General features: G+C 42.4%; 1 protein-coding gene across 4 annotated transcripts in view; it reads left to right on the forward strand.

Annotated features, from left to right (window-relative positions):
- MAMDC2 (MAM domain containing 2) overlaps positions 1–27,508 on the forward strand; it is a 163,163-nt gene that overhangs the window by 63,857 nt on the left and 71,798 nt on the right. For all 4 annotated transcript variants that reach the window (XR_014823538.1, XR_014823552.1, XR_014823561.1 and 1 more), the window contains 3 exon segments: positions 10,288–10,559; positions 12,281–12,365; positions 16,364–16,501. Coding sequence is in view for 1 of the 4 variants with exons in the window: in NM_001244983.2 (NP_001231912.2) it covers positions 10,288–10,559; positions 12,281–12,365; positions 16,364–16,501 (495 nt within the window). In the remaining 3 variants the exon portion in view is untranslated.

The following is a 27,508-nucleotide window of genomic DNA, read 5'->3' on the forward strand; positions in this document are numbered from 1 at the left end:
CAATTGGGGGCCTTGCAAACTTTGTTTTATGTTGGACAGTACAGCACACCCTGTTGTCTGGTACCTCAAGGTCCAAATCCATCGCAGAAAGGGATTACCCATGAGAAGCATGCACAGTGCTTTCTGCTATGTGCAAGTTAGTAAATACTTATTAAGATGCTGGGTTGAAATTCTGGGCTGTGCCTTGTACTTACAGGTCTCTGATCTGTCAGTGTTGCCCTCGTTCTAAGTTGCTCAAAAACCCTTCCTTCCCATGTTTCCCCACTCCCTACTTGCCAGTAGTATTTACAGGGGATATTGGCTAGGGCCACTGAGCTCAAGACTCTGGGGTCTCTCTATCCACTGTCACTAACCAAAGTGCAGGTGCAAAAATGTCTTCTGTAGGCATTGATTCTAACCACCTATTTGTTAACATCCTTTTTGAAAAATTGAAACAAATTTCTTTCTTTCATGTTACTATTTTTGAGGGGCTGCACCCCTGGCATGTGGAAGTTCCCAGGTTAGGGATTGACCCAGTGCCGCAGTTGCGACTTGTGCCACAGCTGCAGCAGCACCAGATCTTTAACCTACTGTGCCACATGGGAACTTCATGTTAACATCCTTTTTTTTTTTTTTTTTTTTTTTTGGTGGAGGAAAGTGCCTTATTATGGATCATTTTTAAGGCATACCCTAATTTTATAAAACTATGTATTTAAAACCCTTTTAGAAGTGAGGCAGTGTGATGGAGACATTAATCTGTTTGTTATACTTTCAATAGGAATAGTCTTTGTAGAAAAACCTATATGGGCTTCTATATAAAAATATCTACCTCTTCAGGATCCCAATGTAGGGAAAAGGAGGAAAACTTTGCTTGCCTGCGGTAGGAAGATTAACACAATCTTGAAAAGATAAATAACAAACAGATAATACAAGGAAATATTTGGAAGCAGCAGGGAGCTGGGGAAATGTGTGCACTTGGAGCCAGACTTCTGTTTACTAGCTGTGACCTTGGACTGCTCAATTAACCTTCGGGAATCTATGTTTCCTCCCTTGAAAAGGGGTAATTCCCACCTTATTGGGTCATTCATCAAGATTTAGAGAGAATAACATGTATGTGTCAAGAATTTAATGCCTATAGGAGTTCCCGTTGCGGTGCAGCAGAAATGAATCCGACTAATATCCATGAGGATGCAGGTTCAATCCCTGGCCTTGCTCAGTGGGTCAGGGATGGGCACTGCCGTGAACTGTGGTGTAGGTCATAGTGCAGCTTGGATTCTGTGTTGCTGTGGCTGTGGTGTAGGCCAGCAGCTACAACTCCGATTCAACCCCTAGCCTGAGAACTTCCATATGCCTTGGGTATGGCCCTAAAAACATACACACACAAATGAATTTAGTTCCTACAGTGAAACAAATGTTAGCTCCCTTTGAATCCTGTTTCTTAACAGATGATTTGAGATGAATTCTTGAAAGCTGTTTTCATTTTCATATGATCAAAATTATAAGCATGTAATGATTTGCTAAATGAACTACAGAGGTAATAAAAAGTTGGAAACTTCAAACAGAAGGTGAGAATAATTTATGCAAGTCATAGAAATTTGTGATTTTTCTAAGATATTTTCAGAATAGAACGTTTTTTTTTGCCAGGAGTAACTGGTAATTTATAAATAATTGTGAATCTGATTGATTAACAACCATTTAATACAGTTCTTTACATTTGAGGAATGCTATACCATTTATTTTCTAACAACACAAACAATTGCATTTTCTATACACTTGACTTTTTAATTTTTGAAAAGCCTTTGATGTGCAAAGAAAACAAGGCTCCTTCAAAATGTAAGCTGATGGCTTATACATAATTGAGGATGCAGTTGCGTGGAGAGGCCTCCTTTCTCCATGATAGGAATCTGGTTCTTTGCAAAATAATTTTATGAGCATTTGTCAGATACTTTGCATGCCTTATTGTCCCGGTTGCTTTGATCAGCTGGTGGAACCTGGAGATGATTGTCATAATAGAAAATGCAGTTGGGCAATGGGATGGAACAGACTGGGAGTGGCTGGGACGTAGAAAAAAATGGTGTCACCATAGTAGGATAGGCACTAGGGAGAATGGATGCAGCCACATATAGATCTTCCATGAAGTGAGCAGAAGTTGGTATCAGGAGGGCAGGGCAATGGGCAGCAAGCAGAGCAAGTTGCAGTTAATGCTAGGGAGGTCTGACATGAAATGGTGAGATGGGCTAGACATCAGGAAAATCATGCTGATCAGATATTTGGAAAATAAGAGCTAACATTTATTTAGATCTTAACACATTCCCTTGGGCACTGTGCTAAGAGCTTTACTTATATTATCTTATTTAATCTTCTTCAGAACTCTGCCAAGCCAGTATTTTAGCATCCTCATTTTACCAATGAAAAAAATGATTTTCAGAGAGTGTAAGTGACTGGCTGAAAGTGACATGATTTGTAAGTAGTGTGATTGGGATTTGAACCAACATCTGGCTGGAGTGATAACCACACCATTTTAACCACTGCACCATATGCTTCCACAGACAGGACCCAATCCAGATGGATAGGCAGTAAGGCATTCAGGAAATCTGGCCAGAAGATCCTCGCTTGAGTTCAGGTTTTGGACTTCAGCCCTGGGAAGGAAGCTGCCAAAAGGAAGGCAGTGTCCTTGTCTTAGACACATGAGATACTAAGAGCTAAACAAATAGAGATATAGACATTGTTATCAGACCTTGGTCATGAGGTTTCACTCAGAATCATATCAAGGGAATATGCTGAATTCTGCTTTAGATGATGGTTAATCTTGGGTGAGAGCCAGGGGGGCTTAGCTGTGAAGAGGGGAACTGCTGAGTGTGGGCAGTCAGGAGAGTCCCATTAGTCCAGAGTAGAAAGATGTAGATTTCAACATCAAAGGGTACATCAAGTTGAAAGAATGAAGACTGTCTTCAAATCAGCATTGCAAATATGCTGCTGGTCTGTTACTGAGCTAATATCTCTGAGCCTTAAAGAAGAAAAAGAAGGTAATGTAAATTTCTCACTATATCTCTGGAACAGCTTAAGAGCAATTGTTAACAATTGACATTACAGGTTATAGAGCACTCTTTTTTTTTGGCTTTTTAGGGCCATGCCCGCAGCATATAGATGTTCCCAGGCTAGGGGTCAACTCAGAGCTACAACTGCTGGCCTATGACACAGGATCCAAGCTGCATCTGTGACTTACACCACAGCTCACAGCAGCACTGAATACTTAACCCCCTGAGCGAGGCCAGGGATTGAACCCGCGTTCCTCATAGTTACTTCTTGGGTTCGTTACTGCTGAGCTACAATGGGAACTCCTTATAGAGCACTTTTATATATGTCACTTTCAGCAGATTGTCATAATAGCCCTGTAGTTGTGAAGTCATTTCTCACTTGAGCTTTAGCATGAAAAGTTAAAATTGGATACTGTCAAAATTGCCCTAGAAAGTTCCTTAAATTACACATAGCGTATAGCATACATGGTTTTCTATATATTAAACCATTTCTGTTTTCAACATAGCTACTTTTTCTTTCTGAAATACTTTCATTAAATTTCATTTGGTAGCTATTTGTATGAAAATTTTATTTCATACAAGTATGTGTATATTGTAATGGTTGGATTGTTTTCAGTTGGTTCATTTTTTTTCTGAGTATGTTGAGTGATTTCCCAAATACTGAATGTATGTGTAAAAGAACTTAACTGTTTATTATTATTCCCACTTTGTAGATAAAGAAACTGATGATGCTGTTAGCATATGTACGATGAAATTTTAAGCCAAAATTAGGCTTTGCAAATATTTTGTCGGATCCACTGCACCATATAGTCACCTTGGTAGTATGATCATCACACCTGAAAGATAGTACATTCATTAGCAAAATGGGTTGCAGGGATACCAAGAAATCCCTCATGATGCATGCCCTGGCCACACTACCATCATGATGGCCTGGGATTTAAACCCATCACACTGAGCCTCGGCTATTAGGAGTCATTGATATATCGAGCTCAAGCTATACAGATAAGTCTAGCATTTGAGCAGGACTTTAAAACTCAGTTCTTTATGTGTGCCTTCACTGAAACAGAAAAGCCTTTTCTTTTTTTAAAAAAAAATTTCTCAATTTTTTAATTGAAGCGTAGTTGTTCACAATGTTGTATTAGTTTCAGGTGTACAGTAAAGTGGTTCAGATATATATATATATATAATTTTTCATGATGGTTTATTCCAGACTATTGACTATAGTTCCCTGGGCTATAGAGTAGGAGCTTATTGTTTACCTCTTTTATATACTGTAGTTTGTATCTGCTAATCCAAGGCTCCTAATACATCCCTCTCCTACCCCCTTTCCCTTTTGGTAATCCTAAATTTGTTTTCTATGTCTTTGAGTCTGTTTCAGAGCAAAGCCTCTTCTATTGTTGTTTTCTGATGCCTGAATATTAACTAGGCACATTTAGACCCTGAGGCATGTGGGGCCTGACCATTTTGGTAGGATGGTTTAATTACTGGATTTGATTGCTGCCTTACTTAAAAAAAAATCTATTTGGAAGTTTATGGCTTTTTTCTTACCCCTTATAAAGATTTTATAATTTCCAATAATCGTCTCATAAATTAGTTCAAACTACCTAAACAGCAGTGTTTGAAGGATCCTTCCCTCCTCGCCCCTCCTGTCATCATTTTTTCAACACAGTGGCTGGTAAATCTCCCCTAGACCCTTGACTCCATGTTTTGTAGTCAGCAAGCCAATCCACATGTGATTTCTGCCATCTTTAGCCTTTTTCTTATTTGTGTTTAACATCTCTGAAACATTGTTTTCTCACTGGTTAAAAAAACTTGGGAAAAGGAGTGATATCAGCAGGAACGCTAGGGTAAAGACTTCAAAAAATCCTCTTCCCTTAAAAGCAACAAAAACACTGGCAACAGTTATCAAAAGTTAGCTTTTTAAGAACTTGAAACTTAACCCAGAGTTCCCTTTGTGGCTCAACGGTTAATGAACCTGACTAGCATCCATGAGGACATGGGTTCGATCCCTAGCCTTGCTGTGTGGGTTAAGGAACGACATTGCCTGAGGTGTGGTATAGGTCACAGAAGTGACTCAGATCTTGCATTGCTGTGGCTATGGCTTAGGGCAGCAGCTATGGCTCCAACTGGCCCCTAGCCTGGGAACCTCCATAGGCTGTGGGTGTGGCCCTAAAAAGCCAAAAAAAAAAAAAAAAAAATTTAACTACAGACTTGTAACATTCTGGAGCATTTATTCAAGAAAAACAGCTGGATATCCATAAGAACAGTGAACTTTATGGTATTTTAACTTAACCTATTCTTATCGTGATTTTTTGGTTCATGTGGAAATGTGAGGGACCCAGAATAGTTCAAAACAATCTTGAAAAGGAAGAATGAAGTCTGAAGGCTCACACTTCTCAATTTCAAAACTACTACATAGCTACAGTAAGCAGGACTGTGTGGTACTGGCAGAAGGATAGACTTAGATCAATGGACAAGAATTCAGAATTAAGAAATAGACCCTTAGGTCTATGATTAATTGATTTTCAACAAAAATGTCAAGACAATCTAATGGGCAAAAATTAACACAAAATAGATCAATGACCTAAATGGAAAAGTTAAAACTCTAAAACTCTTAGAAGAAAATATAGGTAGAAACCTTCATGACCTTAAATTAGACAATAGTTTTTTAGTTATGACACCAAAAAAGCACAAACAACCAAAGAAAAATTGGGAAATTATACTTCATCAAAATGAAAAACTTTCCTATTTCAAAGAATACTATTAAGAAAGCGAAAAGACAACCTACAGAATGGAAAAAAATATTTGCTAGTCATGTATATGATAAAATCTAGTATCCAGGGTATATAGACTCCCTTGTAACTTAACAGTAAAAAGATGAATGACTCAGTTTGTTTTAATGGACAAAGGAGTCAAATAGACATTTCTCCAAAGATGTAAAAATGACTTATAAGTACATGAAGAAAAAAAAACCCTCTACATACTTAGTCATTAGAGAAATGCAAATCAAAAGTATTATTAGGTACCTCTTCCCATCTACTAGATGAACAATAACAAGTGTTGGTGGACATGTGGAGAAATTGAACATACATTGTTAGTGGACATGTAAATGGTATTGCCATTTTAGAAAACGTTTTGGCCACTTCCAAAAGATTAAACATAGAGTTACCATATTACCTAAAAATTCTACTCCTAGGCATATACCTAAGAGAATTGCAACTTATGTCTACATAAAAAGTTGTCCACAGATGTTCACACATTGTTCACATTAGCCAAAAAGTGTAAACAGCCCAAATGTCCATCAACTGATGAGTGGATAAATAATAGTAATATATGCATAAGATAGAATATTATTCAGCCTCAAAAAAGAATGAAATTCTGATATATGCTACAACATAATAGACCTCAAAAACACTGTGCTCAGTGAAAAAGGTAGTCACACAAGGGCACATACTATATAAAATTCTTAGAATAGTTAAATTCATATAGACAGAAAGTAGATTGGTTTCCAGAGGCTAGGAGGAAAGAAAAATGAGGAACGACTGTTAATGGGTATAGAATTTCTTTTTGAGGTCATGAAAAGATTCTGGACATAGTGGTAATGGCTATACAACTTTGTGAGTATACTAAAAGTCACCGAATTGCATTAAAAGGGTGAATTTTATTGTATGTAAATTATGTCCAATATTAAACTCCAGATGTCAATATCATTAAGATGGAATAAATGAAATATTTCATGCAGAAAGGAAACTTCATTAACTCACTCAGCAGTAAATTGATTATTTTTTTATAAAGTAAGAAAAAACTCACCAAAAACATTATCAATTTGTTCTAGAATAGCAATTTTATTAGTGACAGACCAGGGAAAAGCATCATCCCTGATATCAATATCTTCCTCACTCTTTCTTCGTTCTCTAAAATTTCTTCAAAATGCATCACATTCCTTCTAGTTCAGTTTGGCTCTGACACGACCATGTCCTCTGACCGTAAGCAAAGGTAACAGTTCTACCTGTTATAGGGAACACTGTAACCTCAGGGTTCTGAGGCTATATCCAGGCTGGGCAGAAAAGAAAAACATAGTGATTAGTTAAAAAAATCTGTCTTGAGCTTGGCAGTGTTGGGGGGTGGGGAAGGTGGGTAGCACTTGAGCTAGTTATTTGATCTAGGAAAACGCATTATTCTGCTGAGTGGATGCAGAATGGCTTGGGTGGATAAATCTTTGGATGGATTGTAATGCAACTAATAGGTATATCCACAGAGAATGACCTAAGAACAATTTTGAGGTCTGTAATTTACATGCAAAATCCCAGTGTTTTGAAATAGCTAATATTTATGAGTGAGATGTCAAAATCACTCAATGAATAGCATTAACTTTCATACTCTATGTCCAGGTACTTTAAATAACACATTTTACATACAGTGTGCTCTCAAAGGTTTTTAACATAAAAGCATTCATTCACATATGCTTATAATGCAATCTGATATAATAAAGATTATGTCAAGAAAGATTTGTTTATGGCATTCACTGAAAAATCAAGGTAATCACCAATATATGTACTCAAGGAGCCTACTATAACACACATTTGCTTAAGTTTGAGTTTTGCCTCCAGGTAAAAGTATCTCCTCCTTGCTTTACATGCTACTTACATGCCTTTCCTTTCTATAATAGATAAAAAGTGTCTGGAGAATGAGTCCTATTTTCTGTCAAATACTATAAATCAGTATTTACAGTATTTGACAGTTCTTGTATTGTGATCCCCAGACCAGTAGCATCAGTCCAGCCTCACCTGGAACTTTTCAGAAGTGCACTCTCTTGGAAATACAGTGCCACCCCAGACCTACTGGATCAGAAACTCTAGGAGTGCACCCAGTCATCTGTGTTTGAATGAGCCCTCCAGGTGACTCTAGGTTCCAGTTTGAGAGCCACTGCTCTCCAGGTGACTCTAGCCTCCAGTTTGAGAGCCACTGCTGTGAGCTATTCTCTTTAAGATGGGGAAAGGAAGGAGAGAAGTTGGGCGAGTGTCCAGGGAGAAGTGAGCCTTGTTTGGCAGCCACATTGGCATGTGGTGGGAACCTTCAGAGGACACAGTGGGGACTTTGTTTCTTCCCTCTTTGTGCCCCATGTCCCACCTCTCTGCTTCCTCAGAAAAGGTTTGAAGTGCTTCAGGATCTCCCTCAATCCCCCTCCCCAACCTTCCCCACTACCAGCCTGCTTAGAGTCCCTTCTTTTAGGGCAGGAACAGAATGGGAAAAGGAGGATGGCACTTATACATTCCGTCAGGTCACAATGAAGCAACATTATATTATAAAAAAAGGGTTGGCATCAAGAGCCCCAACTTGGTACTTCAAAACCCAACAGGGCCCACAGCTAGTAAATGTATGCGAAGCACTTAGAACAGCACCTGGATCATAATGAGCATTCACTGTACGTAGAAGGTAATGGTGTTGCTAGTGATTACTGCAAGGGCTAGATATATCCACACAGGATGCCTGGGCTGGCATCTAGAAGCAGTTGCTACTTGCACCCAGTGGATGGTTGCTATGTTGAGCAGACTGCCAGCTGGAGGTAGATCCTGATCTTGAAAGCTTTCACAGGCACGTAAGACTCCTGGAAGACAATGTCTTTCACTGTGCCTTAACCATGAAGATGGCCATCAGCTGAGCTGCTGCTGGCCTGTCTGTGCTCGCCACAGGATGCCAGCTAGGATCGGCATTTGGGCACCACATGTGGGAGGAAGGGCCGAAGAACATCAAGCAAAGCAAACAGGCCTTTTAGGGCCTTTCCAGTTAGAATTTAGTGTGGCCATGTGTGAGGGGTGGGGTGGGTGATCACATGATGGGAGACTGCAGGTTTGATGCTCCCCATGAGTGTGGGAAGCTCTGAGCAAACATGAGGGCGTGGGTCAGAAAGGCAGTGGGTGTCCAAGATCCACAGGCAGATCAGCTGTCTGCAACAGGAAGCCAACAACCAGAGTGAGACTTGGAAGGCTCTAGTGAGAATTCTTGCTTCCAGTCCCCTCTTTTTGGTCTTCGAAATGCTATTTTACATTCTGGTATAGTGAGCAGAGTACCACTTGCCCATGCGGTGAGGGGCAAGGAGGAAGGAAGAGGGAGGAGTGAAGGGAGGGAAGGGAAGGGAGGAGGAGGTGAAGGAGGATGGGAGAAGACAGAAGGGACGGGAGGAAGAAGGTAGCAAGGAAGGGGTTGGTGGAGAGGGAAATAGTGATTGCTGGTACCAGTGCGTCTACTGATCTCCAAGCTATGTCCTACATGTTTTGCTCATGCTCTCTCATTTAGTTATCAAAACTGTGAGATCTGATCATGGGCAAGGCTAGGGGAGGAGAGTTTTATATTTAACTAAAATGAGCTTACAATGAACTTTTTCTGCCTAGACCCCAAGATCTGAGGTAACCAAACCAATGTAATCTACTGTCATGGTGCAAGTTAACTGCAGATTGAGTCATTAGGAATGAGGGCAGCTATGGCAGGGAAAGGAGTCCACCAAGGTGTTCTGACTCCAGATTCCTCTAGATTTTAAAGTCCCTTGGCCTGGATTCTCAAACTCATATGCATACTTGGACCCGGAAGACGAATGCAATGTACCAAATGGGCCTGTTCTAAGATAATAATGGGAAGTAGACACTAGGCTTCCATGTCAAGAGGTAGTAGGGAGTAGTGGGGATTGTGGTAAAATGGAGCCTGCATGCTGCCCTCTAAAGAGGCAGTAGTACCCAGCCCTAGACTGTTGTTACATGTCATGTGAAATTAGCCTCAGTGTTGCTGTACCTTCTACTTTTTCACCAAAAGTAGAGATCCTATGTTCAGGCAACATTCAGTGGGCCAATAAAATGCATCTATAGACTATATTTGCCTTACTGGACTGCAATTGTGTATTTTCCTGAGTTGCAAACAGAAGATCAATCTCCTGGAGTTCCTGTCATGTCTCAGTAGTAACAAACTTGACTAGTATCTGTGAGGATACGGGTTTGATCCCTGACCTGCTCAGTGGTTTAATGATCCAGCATTGCTGTGAGCTGTGGTATAGGTTGCAGACATGGATCTGGCATTGCTGTGGCGATGACCTAGGCTGGCATCTGTAGCTCTGATTTGACCCCTAGCTTGATAACTTCCATATGCTGTGGGTGCAGCCCTAAAAAGACAAAAATAAATAAATAAATATCTTACTTCAATGACAGCCACTAAAACCAAAAATGAAAAATAAACTGAATTCAAAGCTCAATCTCTTTCCTGTGTCCCTTTCTCTTTCCAGGCCATTACATTTATGTGGACACCTCCTTTGCCAAGCAGGGGGAGAAAGCTGTGCTGCTGAGTTCTGATCTACAGGCTGAGGAATGGAGCTGCCTCCGATTGGTCTACCAGATAACCACGTCATCAGGGTCTTCATCAGAGCCCAGCCAGCTGAACCTCTATGTGAGATTCGAAGATGAAAGCTTTGATCGCCTGCTTTGGTCAGCCAAGGAACCTTCAGATAGCTGGCTCATTGCCAGCTTGGATTTGCAAAATACTTCGAAGAAATTCAAGGTAGGTAAAAATTTTGGCATAGGACCTGTTGTTTGGCATTATTGCTATTCTGAGATCTTGTGAAAACTTCTGCCATTAAAGTTAGTTATCTCTTGTGTTAAGATGTGACATTTTATAGGAGATGCATTATAGAGTAATATTAGTCACATAAATTAATTTGTTTATTCCTTAAAAGAGCTTCTTCCCAGATTTGTCTTCTATTTAAGTGAAACTTCTGTAGGACTCTAAATGGCACCCAAACCAACCTTTTTCAATGGAAATTTATTTTCCAATGGGCTTTAGGGAGCATTCTCATCTCTTACCAATTTTATTTCACCCTCCTAAGTTATGTATGGTATGCGTTATCTTACTAATGGTTTGCTTTGCATAAACTTTGAACAAACATTAACTATGATAAAAAATGAATATACGTTGAAAGAAGATATTTAAAGGATATATTCTGATTCCTTTTCAAAGATGGAAGTTTATCTATCAGAAGTATTGGGAATGAAAGGCAGAGAATACAAGATAAAGGCGGATGTAGAGTGGATCAGGGAAGGAGGAATCTAGACTGAAATCTAGGCTCGCTTGGCCATGAAGTATGATATTTAGTGAGAAAATGTCATGGGAATAAAACAAAGGCTTCAAGAAAACTTCCTCCATTCCTAATCCTCTTTTCAATTCCCTATTCCATATCTCTTCTTCTTCAACAAGTTTTGAAATGTTGAATTCTCCTACATTCCCTAGCCTGTTTATAGTCCTTCCCACCAGGCAGTAGGGTGGATTGAGGCAGGGAGCATTAAAAGTCTGAGTTCCCCATTTTGCAACATCCTTCCAACAGTATATCATAGCCTACATCTGCCAGCATAGCTGTAAAATATTGGACTAAAATCACATAAGAAAAAGCAGATACTCTCAGAAGCAGGACCTAATGTGAACAGGGCTTGAAATCAGCCACGTAAGTTGTCATGTTTTTCTCTGCTCTTTATGTTAAATTTTCAAATTCTGGAGTTCCCATTGTGGCTCAGCAGTAATGAACCCAACAAGTATACATGAGGAAAGCAGGTTCGATCCCTGGCCTTATTCAGTGGGTTAAAGTTCCGGTGTTGCCATGAGTTGTGTTGCAGGTCGAAGATGCAGCTCATCAGATCCAGTGTTGCTGTGGCTGTGGCTGTGGCATGGGCTGGCAACTGCAGCTCTGATTCGATCTCTAGCCTGGGAAGTTCCATATGTATGCCACAGGTGTGGCACCCCCCCAAAAGAAAAAATTGGAATTCTTCAGCAGTATAGAAATACCAAGTTGAATTTTGAACCACTTCTAGGTCCTACTTCCTCTTCCAAGGGATTCTCCCCACCCCCCACCCCTAAGGCCTCAGCTTCAATTTCTGACCATTCTCAGTATAGACTTCCCCAGGGAGGCACTTCACCTACAGCCAATTGTTATCACCCAGCACTGGAGAAAGTGGCAGCTGGAGTAAAAATGGAAGGCAGCTGCCTCCAAGCCGTTCTTGGACACCTTGCTTGCCTCAAAGTTCTGAGGCTATGTGTGTGCACTTGCATACACACATGCCTTCTTTGCTTAATAAAGTTCATCATGAGATTGGTGTCCAACAGCAATTAACCGAGACAAGCTATCTCATTTTGCCTTGAATTGCTGAACAGCTCCTGACTAGTAGCTGACATACTGAACCAAGGACACATGTTTTGAAGTCTAATTCCCTTCTCCCCCATGTGTTTTGCAGATTTTAATAGAAGGTGTGCTCGGTCAGGGAAATACAGCCAGCATTGCACTCTTTGAAATCAAGATGACAACCGGCTACTGTATTGGTAAGTGGGTTTCCTTTTCATTGCATCAGAGTGTGAATCTTTTTCTAAAAGCTCTCATTGCCAGAGGGAATTGAATCAATCTGAAAGGCAGAGTGTTTTATAGACTACATCACACAGTGCATTTTGAAATTTGCATCGTTTAAGCGTTGTGTGTTGTATCTTCATCTTTAGCAGACAAAGGCTCATTAGAGTTTGCCTGGACTGAGTGGGCTGATGAAGCGACTGTACCCTGAGTCTCTGCCTTAACCTCAACATAGTCTAATAAACATAATTTCCAGTTCACTGTGAATTCAGCTTCTTGTGGCATTTGCCAAAAGAGCCAGTATCATATTACCTCTGTGTTGCCTCCTTCCCTCCATTTCTCTCTTATACACTATTGCTCTGTCTTTATAATCACAGTTGTCATTTCACACTTCATTCCACTTGAACAGGGCTCGTGAGGCGCCTCTTCTGTGCCTGCCCCTGAGAGAGTGTAAAGAGACCACATACTCTATGGAGTTCCCTGATGGCCTAGTGGTTAAGGGTCTGGCGTTGTCCTTGCTGTGGCTTGAATCACTGGGATCCCTGGCCTGGGAACTTCCAGAAGGCACAAGTACAGCCGAGAGAGAGAGAGAGAGAGAGAGAGAGAGAGAAGGCATACTTCATGTCCTGAGGTCACTCACCTTCATTTTGTCTTCTACTGAAGCTGTTTCTATGTATGATAAATTCTGCTGGAAAAGGACTAGCTATGCTGTGAAGATGCAGGGAGGAGGGGAGAAGATCAGGCAAGACTGAATACAGGAGATGCATTTGAGCTAGAGTTGCAGGAGGAGTAGAATTGAGTCAGTGGAGGAGCAGGGTAGGAAGGAAAGGGCTCTCTATAGGCAGACCCCAGTGGGGAAACAGCACAGCCCATGTCCAGGCAAAGGCAAGAGGCCGAGTGGCGTTTGAAGTAAGAATCAGGGCAGCTAAGGGAGTCTGTTATGGAAGAGTCTGGATCCCAGCTGCGGAGCTTGGGTTCCTGAATTATGTGGTTGGGAGGCTCTAAAAGTCAGCCAGCAGCTGCGTTTTCAGATGGTGACTCTGGCTGCCACATGGAAAATGAGTTGGAAACAAGGAAAATATGTCAGAGAGGGAAAAACCCCTAGGAAGAGATTGTGACCTTACAGAGGGGACACAACAAGCATCTAAAATTGGGGTCAGCAGGAGTTTCCATCGTGGCTCAGCGGTTAACAAACTCGATTAGCATCCATGAGGACATGGGTTCGATCCCTGGCCTTGTTCAGTGGGTTAAGGATCTGGCGTTGCAGTGAGCTGTGGTATGTGTAGGTCGCAGACACGGCTTGGATCCTGCGTTGCTATGGCTCTGGTGTAGGCCAGTGGCTACAATTCCAATCTGACCCCTAGCCTGGGAACCTCCATATGCCATGGGTGCGGCCCTAGAAAGACAAAAATAAATAAATAAAAATAAAATTTTTGAAAAATATATAAAAAATAAATAAAATTGGGATCAGCAGTGGAATAAATAAAAGTGGTAAATCTGAGAGATTTTTTTCAGTCCTGCAGTACTTGGAGACTGAATGCCTAAGGAGAGGAAGAGACAAGAGAGAAAAAGACAATTCTGAACATGGGAGAGCCTTTGCTAATTCCCTCTCACTTTTCTGTTTTGACCTGCTAGTGGTAATGCTGGTGCAAGTGAAAGATAACATACTTGCAATGTGGCCATTTTCTGAAGGAACAGTGATTTTAGACCCCAGCTCCCTTCCTTGGGCCTCCTGGTAGCTTCATCCCTCATGGATCCCTCCAGGCCACTCAGGTCTTGAAGGCCCCATAGAATTGAGTCGGATACACCTGTTGCGCCACCTGCTGGCATAGTCCATGTATTGCACCCATGGCCTCATTTTCATCACCTGCAAAATGGGGATAAAATGCTTCCCTCATAGGATTGTTGCAGGGACTAATAAGATCATGGATATGAGATTGTTAGGTTTGCTGAGGGAGGAATGCGCAAGGCCAAGTTGGTAAAGCAAAAGAGATTTATTAAAGCATCAGAGGGGCAGAGGCTGAGCTCAAGATGGCCCCAGCCCTGACTGCAAGGAGGTGCTAGGCTTATAAAGGATCAGCGGTGGGAATCTGTGGCTGGAGTTCATGGTGGGAACTTGTGGCAGGAACAATGAAGAAGGAGGAGGGGAAGGTCAAGGGAGGGGTAGGTGGGGAGGGGTAGGTCCCATGACAGTCCTGGACAGAGGGCAGTTAATCCTTGTAGGTGGTTAATCTCTGCTCCACATTCTGGGAAAGGGTATAGATCTTGCACTGGGCCATACCCATGTCCCCAACAGGTATCCAAGGTCAGCAGCCACATTCGGGGGGTGGAGATCTGTCTCCATCCTCTTGGGAACCTGTCAGAGATGACTATCACAGTGCTGGACACTCAAAAACATTAATTTCCTTTCCTCAAATTACTTGATGGCTTCTGGTTGTTTTGAAAGACAAAAGAAGCACAGATACTTTTACCTGGTTGAACCATAGGAACATACTCTCACCTCACATTTCTTTCTGTACATTCTCTTTGCTTCTCTTGTTTCCTCATCTGTAAAATGAGGTATTGATAATAGTGCATATCTCATGGAGTTGTTTTGAGTATTAACTAAGTTAATTCATACAAAGTGCTCACAGTAGTGTCTGGCACATTGAGGAATATTTTGCTTTTTATTTGATTCTGTAACAGCCTTTGGCACTGCATATTGGGCACTGGTTAGCAGATGCTGCTGTGGAAAAACTGAAAATGAAAATCTTAAAAATGTTCAATGCTTGCTCATGCAGAAGTACTCTGATAGCTCTATCAGTCAGGACCCTTACAGGAAAGTGGAAGCAGAATATATTTAACACGAGTAATGTGAGGAAAACTCACTAAAGGGACTACACAGGTGTGAGTGGGTGAAGGAAGCCAGACAAAGATAATGTAGCAATCCAGGACTAGTCAGAGCAATAACTCCTGAGCCATCAACGTCTTTAGGTCTGAAGGGGCAAAGGAGAAGGGATTACCAGAATCTAAAGACAGTAGCTGTATGGTCCCTTAGTTAAGGGACATAGCCAACCCATGGCAACCTGGAAAGGACAAAGCTGGAGAAATAAACACCATCATCTCTTTTCCTCCGACCTTCCATTGATTGAATCCAATAGAAGCCAGAAGGTAGGAAAGTCTATACCAGTCCACACACGTCCACCTCTGAGGATGGAGCAGAATGGAGGAAAGGTGGGTAGGCCTGGTGGGGCCAGTAGATGACCAGCACAATCACACTTCATATTTTAATTGATGATTGTGGGGTTCAGTGGCTTATGAGTGTCTTGTTCCCACTAAAGGAGTCTGTTGACTGGGAATAATTTATCTGTGCAAACTTGTCAATGCTACTAAAAAGGAATGAGGGAGTCTCTTTGTCTTCTCTTTTTTCTCCACTCAGTAGCTGCAGAAGAACCCTATGCCTAGGATATTCTTGCCCCAACTCCTCTGTCTCGGTTCTTGTTTATAAGAAAAGCAAAGGATTTCAGCGTCTAGGAAACATGCCCCTTGGCCCTTAGCTTAATATGTTGTCTACCATCAAGAGAGAAGGGGATGGGGAGTGGGCTACCAGAAATGTGGTAGATAAAATTTCTGGAGCTAATAGTGCTTTGAAACACAGTTGGCCATTCTACGAAGCACTAATCGTGTGCCTGGCACTGTGCTAGCAGCTGTCCACACCACAGCCCCTATTTCACACATGAAGAAATGGAGACTAAGAGAGGTCAGACTGCAAGACACATGGCTAATAAGTGGAAGGGGCATAATCTAAAGAAGCAATGATGAATTATAATCTCTATTCATTATAGGATGTTTCCACTGACATTGTCCAGGGGTACTGGTACAAAGGTCAAAAGGAATGAGAAACGTATCTGAGTATCTAAGAGCAAACAGCAGTGAGTCTGAGTGTATACAGGCATAACTACATTCCATAAAGTGTGTTTTTATTTCTCTTTACCAGAATGTGACTTTGAAGAAAATCATCTCTGTGGCTTTGTGAACCGCTGGAACCCCAACGTGAACTGGTTTGTTGGAGGAGGAAATATTCGGAACTCCCATTCCATTCTCCCACAGGATCACACCTTCAAGAATGAACTGGGTGAGCTAGGGACAAATGGAGTTTGTTTGTTTGTTTGTTTGTTTGTTTGTTTTTTATGGCCACGCCTGAGGCATATGGAAGTTCCCAGGCTAAGAGTTGAATCTGAGCTGCATCTGCTGGCCTACACCACAGCCACAGCAATGCTAGATCCAAGCCGAGTCTGCACCCTACACCACAGCTCACAGCAACACCGGATCCTTAACGCACTGAGCGGGGCCAGGGATCAAACCCACATCCTCAGGATACTAGTTGGATTCATTTCCACTGAGCCACAACAGGAACTCCTTTTATTTATTTATTTTTTGCATTTACTTATTAATTTATTTTTAGAAATTAATTTATTTTAAAAATTTCATTGGGGAGTTCCTGCTGTGGCACAATAGGATCAGCAGCATCTCTGGAGCGCTGGGACACAGGTTTGATCCCCAGTCCTGCACAGTGGGCTGGGGATCTGGCATTGCCACAGTCATGGCATAGGTCACAACTGCAGCTCAGATCTAATCCCTGGCTCAGGGGCTCCATGTGCTGTGGGGTGGCCAAAAAATTAAAAAAAAAATTCATTGGAGTGTAGTTGACTTACAATATTGTATTCGTGTCAGGTGTACAGCAAAGTGAATCAGTTATATATATGCATCCATTCTTTTTTCCCACTGGAGTCCTTTTTTCTGGGTAACTTTCTGCCGTCTTCCCCCCGCCGCCACGCACAAATTGACCTGGCTATGGCTCTGTCAACAGAGAAGGACATAGAGAGAGGAGAGTGAGTAGGGACCAAGATACCTGATATGACAGCAGAATAAGGAAGAGTAATGCATGAGACAGAAACAAACTGCAGACAGTTGTATAGTTTCTCTGTAACTAAGGAGAAAGCTATGCAGCTAAAGGCTTTTCTTTACCTGTGACCTTGTCTTGCTAATTTCATATTTCCATATTATGCTTTACTTCTCTATTTGTTGTTCAGTATTTCTCATTTCTAAATTCAAAACTGGAATAACCCTAGGTTACTTTTCACCAAAAATAGATGGAATGATGGGAACAAGTCCTTAAGAACTCCCAAGTGGCAGGGAGGGGAGCCAGTATTGATGATCAGTCCTGAATGTGGTGAGCAACAGGGCCCTCTGGTGGACAAGTGGACTGGTTCTCTGCAAGGAAAATGGCAAAGAGAAGTTGGCAGTGAGAAGGGGACTTGGAGGAGAAAGCCTCCGCAGAGGGAGACAAGGGCAAGGGCTTGCCTCATTGTGAGTTACGGCAGCTCTCACCTGGACCTCGGTAGGCTTCATAAAAGTCCGGGTCTCCCCAAGTTTCCAAGACATTCCAGTCCTCAACTCCAGGTTCTTGTTGAACAGCAAAAAGATTCTGGCGACTGGCTTTCCATCAAGGACAGAAAAGGATCGCTGGTTCTATTGCAAACAGTAACTTTTTCCCTTTCGGTCCTTTGCCATGTGGATATTGAAGTGATCTGTTTAGTTACAATGAATTGCTGATGATGACAGTATGTCCCCTTCAGTTGCCTGAAGACATGGCAACTTTTTTATGGTTCTTTACTTCATTGCTCATTTACGGTTATTTCTCTTTATGTGAATATTTTTAACCATGCCTCTGACTTTTTTAAAGTGCCCATCCTCTGGCTTATCTTAGTTCTGGACAGTCTTCTTCCTGTCCTTATAGCTCTCTTTGCTCCTATTCTGTCTTTCTCATATCCAGAGTTTCAAATTCAGTTTCCTTAGGGGGCCAGGCAGTTTGCTAAAGAGAGTGACATGTGGGCTGGAGGAGGATTGTGGCAAACTAGAGAGCATAGACTGGGTACAAAGAGTACTCAGCTTCAACTAATTGCTGCCATGTGAGAATGCAAGTTCAAGGGACAAGATCTTTTGATTTTGCAAGATAATCAGGAACACAGGGATTTTATGTGAAATTTCCCCAATGTTTAAGTGGGGAGTGTTCTTTAAAAAACACTGCCAGGCCAACAAGACACATCTTCAGCTCAGACCCAAATAGCCAACTACTTTGCAACCTTTATTTTGAATGTTCCTTTTCTTTCTTTCTTTTTCTCTTTTTTCCTTCTTAGTGCCACCCCCAAGGCATATGGAAGCTCCCAGGCTAGTGGTCAAATTGGAGCTGCAGCTGCTGGCCTATACCACAGCCACAGCAATGCAGGATCTGAGCTGCATCTGCAACCTACACCACAGCTCACAGCCATGCCGGGTCCTTAACCTGGGGAGTGAGGCCAGGAATCGAATCAGCGTCCTTGTAGATATTCTTAACCCGCTGAGCCACGGCAGGAACTCCTGTATGTCCCTTTTCTTTTTCAACATGTCCAGGCTTCTTAGAACAAAAGAGTTATAAGTAATCATATATAGGAAAGATTGGAGTCTCCTGTGGCTTACCTGTTTAAGATGGAGCCACTTTTAGATCTAGCATTTTCATTCATCAACCCCGTATTAGGTAAGGAAAAACAACAATTAAAATGATAAATCCTTTATGGCCCCTGCCCAGTTTCAAGGAACATACACTTGAGAAAGAGAAAAAGACAGATTTCTACCACAAATGGACATAAAACAGAATAGTATGTGTCAATGTGTCAAGTGCTCTAAGAGTGCTCCCTAACAAAAAAAAAAAAAAAAAAAAAGGAATGGTATATGTTCTGGTATTCAGAGACAAGAGGGATCCTTTACTACTTGGATGTTCTAGAAGACATGATGAAAGAAGGTAATGAATTTGGAATATGGACATGATTTTTTTTTTTCTTATTAGGGCTCCATCTGCAGCATATGGAAGTTCCTGGGCTAGGGGTCAAATTGGAGCTGCAGCTGCTGGCCTACACAGTCACTGCAGCACATGAATGTACACCACAGCTCCCAGCAATGCTGGATCCTTAACCCATTGAGCAGGGCCAAGGATTGAACCACATCCTCATAGTTATTGGTTGGGTTTTTTACCACTGAGCCGCATTGGGAACTCTTATGGGCATGATTTTGCCAGGCAGAGACAAGAGAAGCAGGAGCCATGCTACATGGTGATAATTGTGAGGGGTAGCAGCTCAGGGAGAGAGATGGCTAAGAAAGCAGTGTGGGGGTAAATTCTAAAAGGCCTTAAATGCCAGAAAAGAGATTTTAATTTTGTTCCATTGATGATGGGAGGCCATTGGAGGTCTTTGAGAAGAGATAGAGGCAATCAGAGCAATGTGTTTGTTTGATTAATCAGATGGTGATTATCTCAGTAGATAGAGGACTGAAAGGTAGAACAAGAAAACAAAAAATGCACTGAAATCATTTCTTTAGTTACATCAATGGTCACTTACATGAGGAATTGGGATTAGAAAAAAGACCAAGAAATTTTTCACTTCCTTCTTTTAAAAGTAAGGTTTAGCACTTTGGGAAATGACAAAAGATTTGGATTTTCATATGTCCATCCATATTTTGGTTCTGAAGACACAGAGCCCATCTCCACTTGTGGCCATTGTAGGAACCACACTTATAATGAGCGTTAATGTGTAGGGTGAGTGATGAGCTATCATGACAGATTAATCCATGCAGCTGCATGAGGATTGTAAGTGACAGTTGGGTTAACCCAAAACAATAATATGGTATTACCTTTTTAAACCTTTGTTTAAATGAATAAAATAACTAACAATGACTTGGAGTTGCAAAAAGAAACACCTGGTGACATTTTAGTAATTTATGGAAGTAGGCTGATTTTTAGATTGATTTTCTGCCATATCTTAAAAATCTAGTGCAAGGAGTAGAGTCTTGAATGACTAGCACATTAAAATTGCAGTAATCCTTAGCATAAGGTTCAGCATGGGGAAGTGTTAGAGAATTTTTTCCACATCACTTATTTTAGTTCCATATTATCTTCCATCACCTTCTATTCTAAGAGATTGTATATAGTTCCTGGTGTGGCGTGGTGGGTTAAGAATCCAACTGCAGCAGCTCCAGTCTCTGTGGAGGTGCCAGTTTGATCCCTGGCCCAGTGCAGTGGGAAAAAAGGATCTGGTGTTGCTGCAGCTGTGGTGTAGGTCACAGCTAGAACTTGTATTCAATCCCCAGTCCCCAGGAACTTCCATATGCTGTGAGTGCTGCCATAAAAAAAAAAAAAAAAAAAAAAAAAAAAAGTTCCAAAGTCAGATCCTCTGGGTAACTGGTATCATAATTTAATAATTATTTGGCATGATTTTTCATTCTCAATAATGGCAAGGACTAGCTGGCTGGAAGAACACATATTTCTCAGGAGAGGCAACAGACCTGTGGACTAGTATCAAATCATCCATTTGACTATGTTAACTGAGTGTGATCCATCCTTTGAAGAAAGTACCACCCTTAGTTCTTCCTCATTCTCATTTGTGACCACAGACCATTCGGACCATATTTGCATCAGCAAGGGATAGAGAAGGAGGACCAGGCTAGGAGTCAGAAGGCTTGTGCTCCAGACCCGGTTATCAGAGCACTGTATTACTTTGAGTGGCTAGCAGGCATTCGTAAGACATTTGGTTCATGCCATAAGAGCCTTGAAATTCAGCCCTCTTCAAACCCCTTCAAAACAACTATAAGCATATTTGGCCCATGCCCAATGGTTTTGGACAGGACCGAATATCAAGGACCTTTGGCATTTACCAAACGTCCTATAGACCAAATATCTTATGGACATTTTGGGAAGGGTCAAATGTCCTATAAGGCCTTGGGCAATCCCTAACTTCTCAGGGTCTCCATTGGTCTGTTTGCAAAAAAGGAATTTGAATTCCATGATCCCTAATGTGTCCTTGAGCTCTAATATTTTACTCTTCTCTCTTGACCTAATGCTGGTACATCAAAATTTCTTCATTGAGATCTATGTCTTTTTTTTTTTTTGTCTTTTTAGGGCCACACCCATGGTGTGTGGGGTTCCCAGGCTAGGGGTCAAATTGGAGCTGTAGCTGCTGGCCTACGCCACAACCACAGCAATGCAAGATCTGAGCCACATCTGAGTCCTGCACTGAAGCTCACAGCAATGCTGGATCCTTAACCTACTGAGCAAGGCCAGGTATCAAACCAGCATCCTCATGGACACTAGCTGGGCTCATTAACTGCCAAGCCACAATGGGAACTCCTGAGATCTATTTCAAAAACGCTTTGGGGAGTTCTCATTGTGGCACAGCAGAAATGAATCTGACTAGAAATCATGACATTGTTGGTTCGATCCCTGGCCTTGCTCAGTGGGTTAAGAATCCAGTGTTGCTGTGAGCTGTGGTGTAGATTGCAGACATGGCTCAGATCCTGTGCTGCTGTGATTGTGGCGTAGGCCAGAGGCTACAGCTCCGATTTGACCCCTAGCCTGGGAAACTCCATATGCTGCGGGTGTGGCCATGAAAGACAAAAGAAAAAAAATGCTTTGGATTGAGGAGTTTCCTGGTTGCCTAATGGTTAAGGATCCAGCATTGTCACTGCTGTGGCGTGGGTTCAGTCCCTGACCAGTAACTTCCACATGCTGCTAGCGTGGCCAAAAAGGCTTTGGGTCCCTCCTGAGTACATAAGAACACATTGCATTTAGCTTTAGAAAAAAGAAAATGAAGGACTAAGGAGATTAAGTAATAAGAAAAAGAGGACTTAGCTTTTCTAATATGTTGGAGGAGATTTTCTAATATCCGTGTCAAGAGATAGGCATGGTTGCGTAGTCATCCCTAAGGAGCACTGAGACTCGGAAGTAGGGTGTGTCATCCCTGCCATAGGTGCTCACCTCTCCCACCCCTCCCCACTCACCTCCTCCTCTCCATCTTTCCTATCTTTTCTCTTCTTCATTGGCTACTCTAAAACACCTACCAAAGGCAGACAGCTTTGCCCATTAGCCCTGCTTAGTCCGTAGACATCAGTACAAGGGCCTAAAAAAGTAGTTGACCCTGGGCCTAGAGGGAAGGAATCTAGGTAGATTTTACCCCCCTTCCAGCAACCCAGTGGATTATATAGTCAGCCTAGTCAGAGACTGAACTTCAGAATGTGGTTTCTTTGTTGATCACTCATTCATTCATTCAACAAACCCATAATAAGCACTCTTTATAGGTCAGGTATTCTTGCATATCCTGGTGATAACAAAAATAGTCACTGACCTCAAAGAGATCACAGGAGCCAACTCTTCTAAAGTGCTGTTTCCTAGAACACCAGTCCTTGAGTACAATAATTTTTATATGAGACAAAGGCTATATATATGTGATCAGATAAACTGGAGAAACTCTGAGCTAAACAGATTTCTTTATTTCAGGACTTTTCAGTGCCTTTAACATAGTCCTGTGTTAATGTATGTTATTATGGAATTTCTCAAAATATTCAAATGCTGAAATGCTATGTAAACATGCACAGTGATGTATGATTAATAGAAGTATGAAATAAATGGTACGTGACCACAGATGGGTGAAAGACCACCTTGGTTTGGGGGTTCAGGGAAGGCCTTCTATAGGAAATCTTATCAGAACTGGAATTTGGCCAGATGGATAAGAAGATAAGTGCAGAGTATGCAAGTGTGAGAGTGCGTGGATTATTTGGTGGTTGGGGAATATTTGAGTGCCAGGATGGGTGATGATGACAAGAGAAGGCCCTAGATCCCAGATTATGCTTCTGAGTATGATCAGTAGGAAGCCTGGATGCCTGCATTCCACTCACCTCTTACAGCTCTTCTCTGCTATTTCACTTTGACTTCTCTTCCACTTTTGGGGTGATGTTTTGCCCAGTCATTAGCCAAACAGCTTTCTCATTCTCAGCCAACACACACACACACACACACACACACACACATTCATTCACCCTCCTCATGTATAGACTCCTATGTAAGACTTTCCTCTACATAGGATGGGGCTAAAAAAGATGAGCTCTAAAAATGATAAATGTTTTATTTAGGAAGTTCCCTTGTAGTGCAATGGGTTAAGGATCCAGCATTGTCAGTGCAGCAGCTCAGGTCACTGCTGTGGCATGGGTTCGATCCCTAGCCCTGGAACTTCCCCATGCCACGGGTGTGGCCAATAAATCAATAAATAAAATATTTTATTGGAAAAGCCCTCTGCTCATATGACTCAGAGGCTTAAACAGGATCGCTCTTGGGAAAAAACCCAATGCTCTAAATAAGATAAAGATTGCATTTCTTATTACATTTGCTTCCCACTAGGTGTATTGATTTTCCCTGAGCTCCATCAGTTCGGGTGGCAAAAGGAAAGATTAAATAGTTCAGATGTCTGCCTGCAGCAGCAGATTTTGCTCTATAAAATCTCATCTCCTGTTCAGTCATATCCTGGAAACAGCTTATGCCTTTGCTTTCAGGTGAAAACTAGAGAAACCAACAGCAGGGGTGAGGGAAGCTGTGTGCCTCCTCAGGCACTTGAGGGCTGCAGAGAGGATTGAAGGAAGTCTTCCCCAGTGGGCTCTGGCCTCTGTGTTGTAGAAAAGGGAACAGTGAATGTAATATGTGCAAAATATGATGCGGATATAAGTCCTCCTTCATTGAGCTATGAATTTTTAACAGTCCCAAACCGTGAGTCAGATTTTTCAAATGAGCACAAATGTCTCCAAGTTCTTATCTCCTGGTGGAAATACTACAATGAGGCACTAAGATTATGGTGGGACATCTTTGGAATATTGGAGGACATGGGACATTATCTTGCTTTTTCTTAATTCTGATTCATCGCATATGGATTTTTTTCTTTGTTGATATTTTATGAAGTGAAACAAAATCCTTCAGGGGGTAACCTACTGACAGCTCAGATCATTAGTGTTTCCTACCTGCATTAGCAAAAGAAGATAATTGTTGGAAAGATAATGAGGGACATCTGTTTCTTTGCTGAGATTTTCAAAATCAGATCTGCCTATGGTGCCAGTGTAGAAGGAGCTAAACAAGGTTTCAAGACGCAAAAGAAAATCAGAATTGTTTTATTCCCTGAAAGACCATGAGATGTATGGGTCGTCTTTCCATAACTCATGACTCTCTTTTCTCATTTCGGTTTGGATTGTGTTCAAGCATCATTTTAACAGCACCTATTCATTCTTTCTCTGCATTGATCCATTTGGTTCATTGCAAAAGCACTCAGTAGGGAAGCAGCTTTATTAATTTTCTTCCCATCGCCTTGGTGCAAGCTTGGCTGCATCTCTCTTCTCTGTCCCTAGGTGACTTTACCATAGCTTTTCAGGTACTTTCAGGTATTAACAAATAGCCTCATTTTTAAGGATTAAGCTCAGTCTAGTCAGAACTCCAATTTTTCATCCAGTTCAAATCTTCCTGTAGACCAGAGCACAGAGCAGCAGCAGAGAAGGGATTAGGCTTTATTTCCTCATCTCCTCCCCTTTGCTCTTTCCTTCCTCTTCCCCTACTCACTATGCCCCTCCAGAGTTGGGTGAGGCAGGCTGGGGGTGGAACAGAAATGGAAGGGAAGGTGACAAAAGGTTCTATGTGACCCGTGTTGTTTAATCTGGAGTTAGTGCCCTTCACACTGCAGGTGGCCAAATGCTGGCTATTTCTGTCATGGCCAATGATAAAAATGATGTACTCTCTGAAGGCCATCAATGAATCCCCCTTAGTACCTGTTAGTAGGTACACCCCACTAGCCCCTTTCTGTTGGGTTACCACCCCACATGCAGCCCTTTTGAGAAGAATCTTTTAAGGCAGTCTAGCCCAGTTGCCTTCTGAGTTGCCCACTTAGGTTTAGGAAAAACTCAAATCTTTGCTCCATCCAATCCTGGAAGTACAGCTAGATCCCTGGCAGCAAAATCCTTTCTCTCCCTGCTGCCCCCATAGATCCCTACAACCTCTGGCTGCATGCAGTCAAGAGTCAGGCCCTAGCCTCTATGCCCCAAAAACTGCCGGTACCACTGATCACATTCTCCCAATAACTGTGCCACCAGTTATCTCATGGCCCAAGGCAATCACAGGACCCAGGAACTCCTGCAAGCCTGGGCAGGGATGAGATGAGATGGTAATTTCCCTCCTCTGCCCCCTGTATAAGTGGTTCCCTGAAGCCCCCATCTCTTGGATCAAGTAAGAAAAGTAAAGCAGTCCCCTCCTGTTCCCTTGGGGGGGTCAAAAGGAAACCCATGACAGGTCACCTCTGTGACAGTTCTCTTCAAAGAAACTTGGTCTTCCTTCTCTCTGACCCTCTTTAGTCTTCTCATATATACATGCTGGAGGGGTGAGATGGGCTAAATCTGGTAGAGCTGGCTTAGATTCTGGGTCTGCTGCAGTGTAGTGTATTCAACACTGATGATCAGCACCATTCTTTAGAAAATAGAGGTATTTGTCCCCAGTTGTTCTTGCCTCTGAGGTCTTAGCAGAAGCCAGGAGAAGCCCCACTTCATGTTCGGACTCTGTCACAGTAAAACCTACCCAAACCCTTAGAACTAAATGTTCAGAAGATGACTCTCGGATCCGTGGACTGGGAGGGCAGGCATGATAACTTGCTGTCCTTGGGTGCTGTCTCCTCACAATGGCAGCAGACCAGCTGGCATCCTTTCTTCAGACCAAACTTTCCCCCTTACCCGGGAGACAGCTTGTCCAGACAACCATGACACAGATGCAGGCGTCACAGCTGGAGTACAAATGTGGCCAACGGAGCCAAGTCACAACTGAGTCAGAGGATGCCGCTGGCATTGCAGCCAAGCCCAGGGCAATCTTTGTGGAATGCTGGTGAGCCAGACTGTTTGAAAAGAAAACTTCAGGAGCTGCCCTCAAAGTTCTTTTACTAGTTCAAGGGAAATTGGCTGACTACCAGAGGTCTTCTGGTTCCAGATGGAAAGTCAAGCTAATACAGAGGACCGCTGCAAGAAAGGAAGAAAATCCTCTTCAGAATCAAGTGTGCCCATGCCGTCACTGCAGGCATGATGCCAGAAGGAGCCTGATCTTTCAGCAGGATCCCGATGATTTAGTTGATTATAGGATCCTTTATACCTAAGGGCTGTCTACACTTAGTTTCATCTATGCAAACTTAAAGGATCTGATGAAATTTGCTTCTTTTAGAGATTCTGGAGGCTCTAGAACCCTGGACCAGATAGGAGGGTTGGTCTTAATGAGCTGAGCAGGGAAATTCTCATAGTATTGACACTAGACATAATTTTTTTATTTTTTGTCTTTTTAGGGCCACACCCACAGCATATGGATGTTCCCAGGCTAGGGGTCAAATCGAAGCTGTAGCTGCCGTCCTACACCACAGCCACAGCAACGCAGGATCTGAGCCATGTCCGCAACTTACACCATAGCTCATGGCAACACCAGATCCTTAACCCACTGAGCAAGTCCAGGGATCGAACCTACATCCTCGTGGATGTTAGTTGGGTTCGTTAACTGCGGAGCCACGATGGGAACTCTGAGACATAATTTTCCATAAACTACAGGTGACCTTTCTCATTCCCCTAGGAAAGGTACACAGAATGGTGCCTGTACCCCCCACCCAGTGGCTCCTCTTGCTCAGATCAGATCGTACCCACTGACACACATCCAGCCTCCAGCCCAGCCTGGGGCAGACACCTGGTAACTTGTGAATCATCCTCCTCCTTCAGCTGAGATGATAGATTTTAGGAGCTGTCTTTTGTTTCCCAGTGAGAAACAGTCTTACTCAGATTGTCAGTAAATAATACCCAACCTTAGCAACGAATGAACGGTGGCGGGGAGTGGGGGCAATAGAATGTGGTCTAGTCTAGTGGTTCCATGTGAGACTTGGTGTCAGCAGTCCTGCTCTGATTCCCAGAAGCCTCTGACTCACGTTGAGCAGGTCACATTGTGTTTGCTGTTGTTTGGGATCAGAAATGGGATTGTGGCTCCCTTGGCCTAGTGTCTTGTGCATGCGTTGTTAATGAGGCACTTAGCTGTAAATCCAGGGATGAAAATATGTCCACACAGAAGGTGGGGAAGTAGCCTTTAAAGAACGCTGTCAGAAAACTGTTGTCTGTGAGGAAGACACACTCATCATGGGATGGGGTGTGAGACATTGCTCTAAACACACTCCAGATGTAGAATGAATACTTGCAAGAGGATTTGTGAGGTCTCCTAGATTTATTGAGAGTCTCC

The sequence above is a fragment of the Sus scrofa genome, chromosome 1, assembly GCF_054392235.1.
Source record: "Sus scrofa isolate SSC_HxYL_T2T_F1_AM1 chromosome 1, Sscrofa_HxYL_maternal_Yorkshire_Landrace_v2.0, whole genome shotgun sequence".
Lineage (NCBI taxonomy): Eukaryota > Metazoa > Chordata > Mammalia > Artiodactyla > Suidae > Sus > Sus scrofa.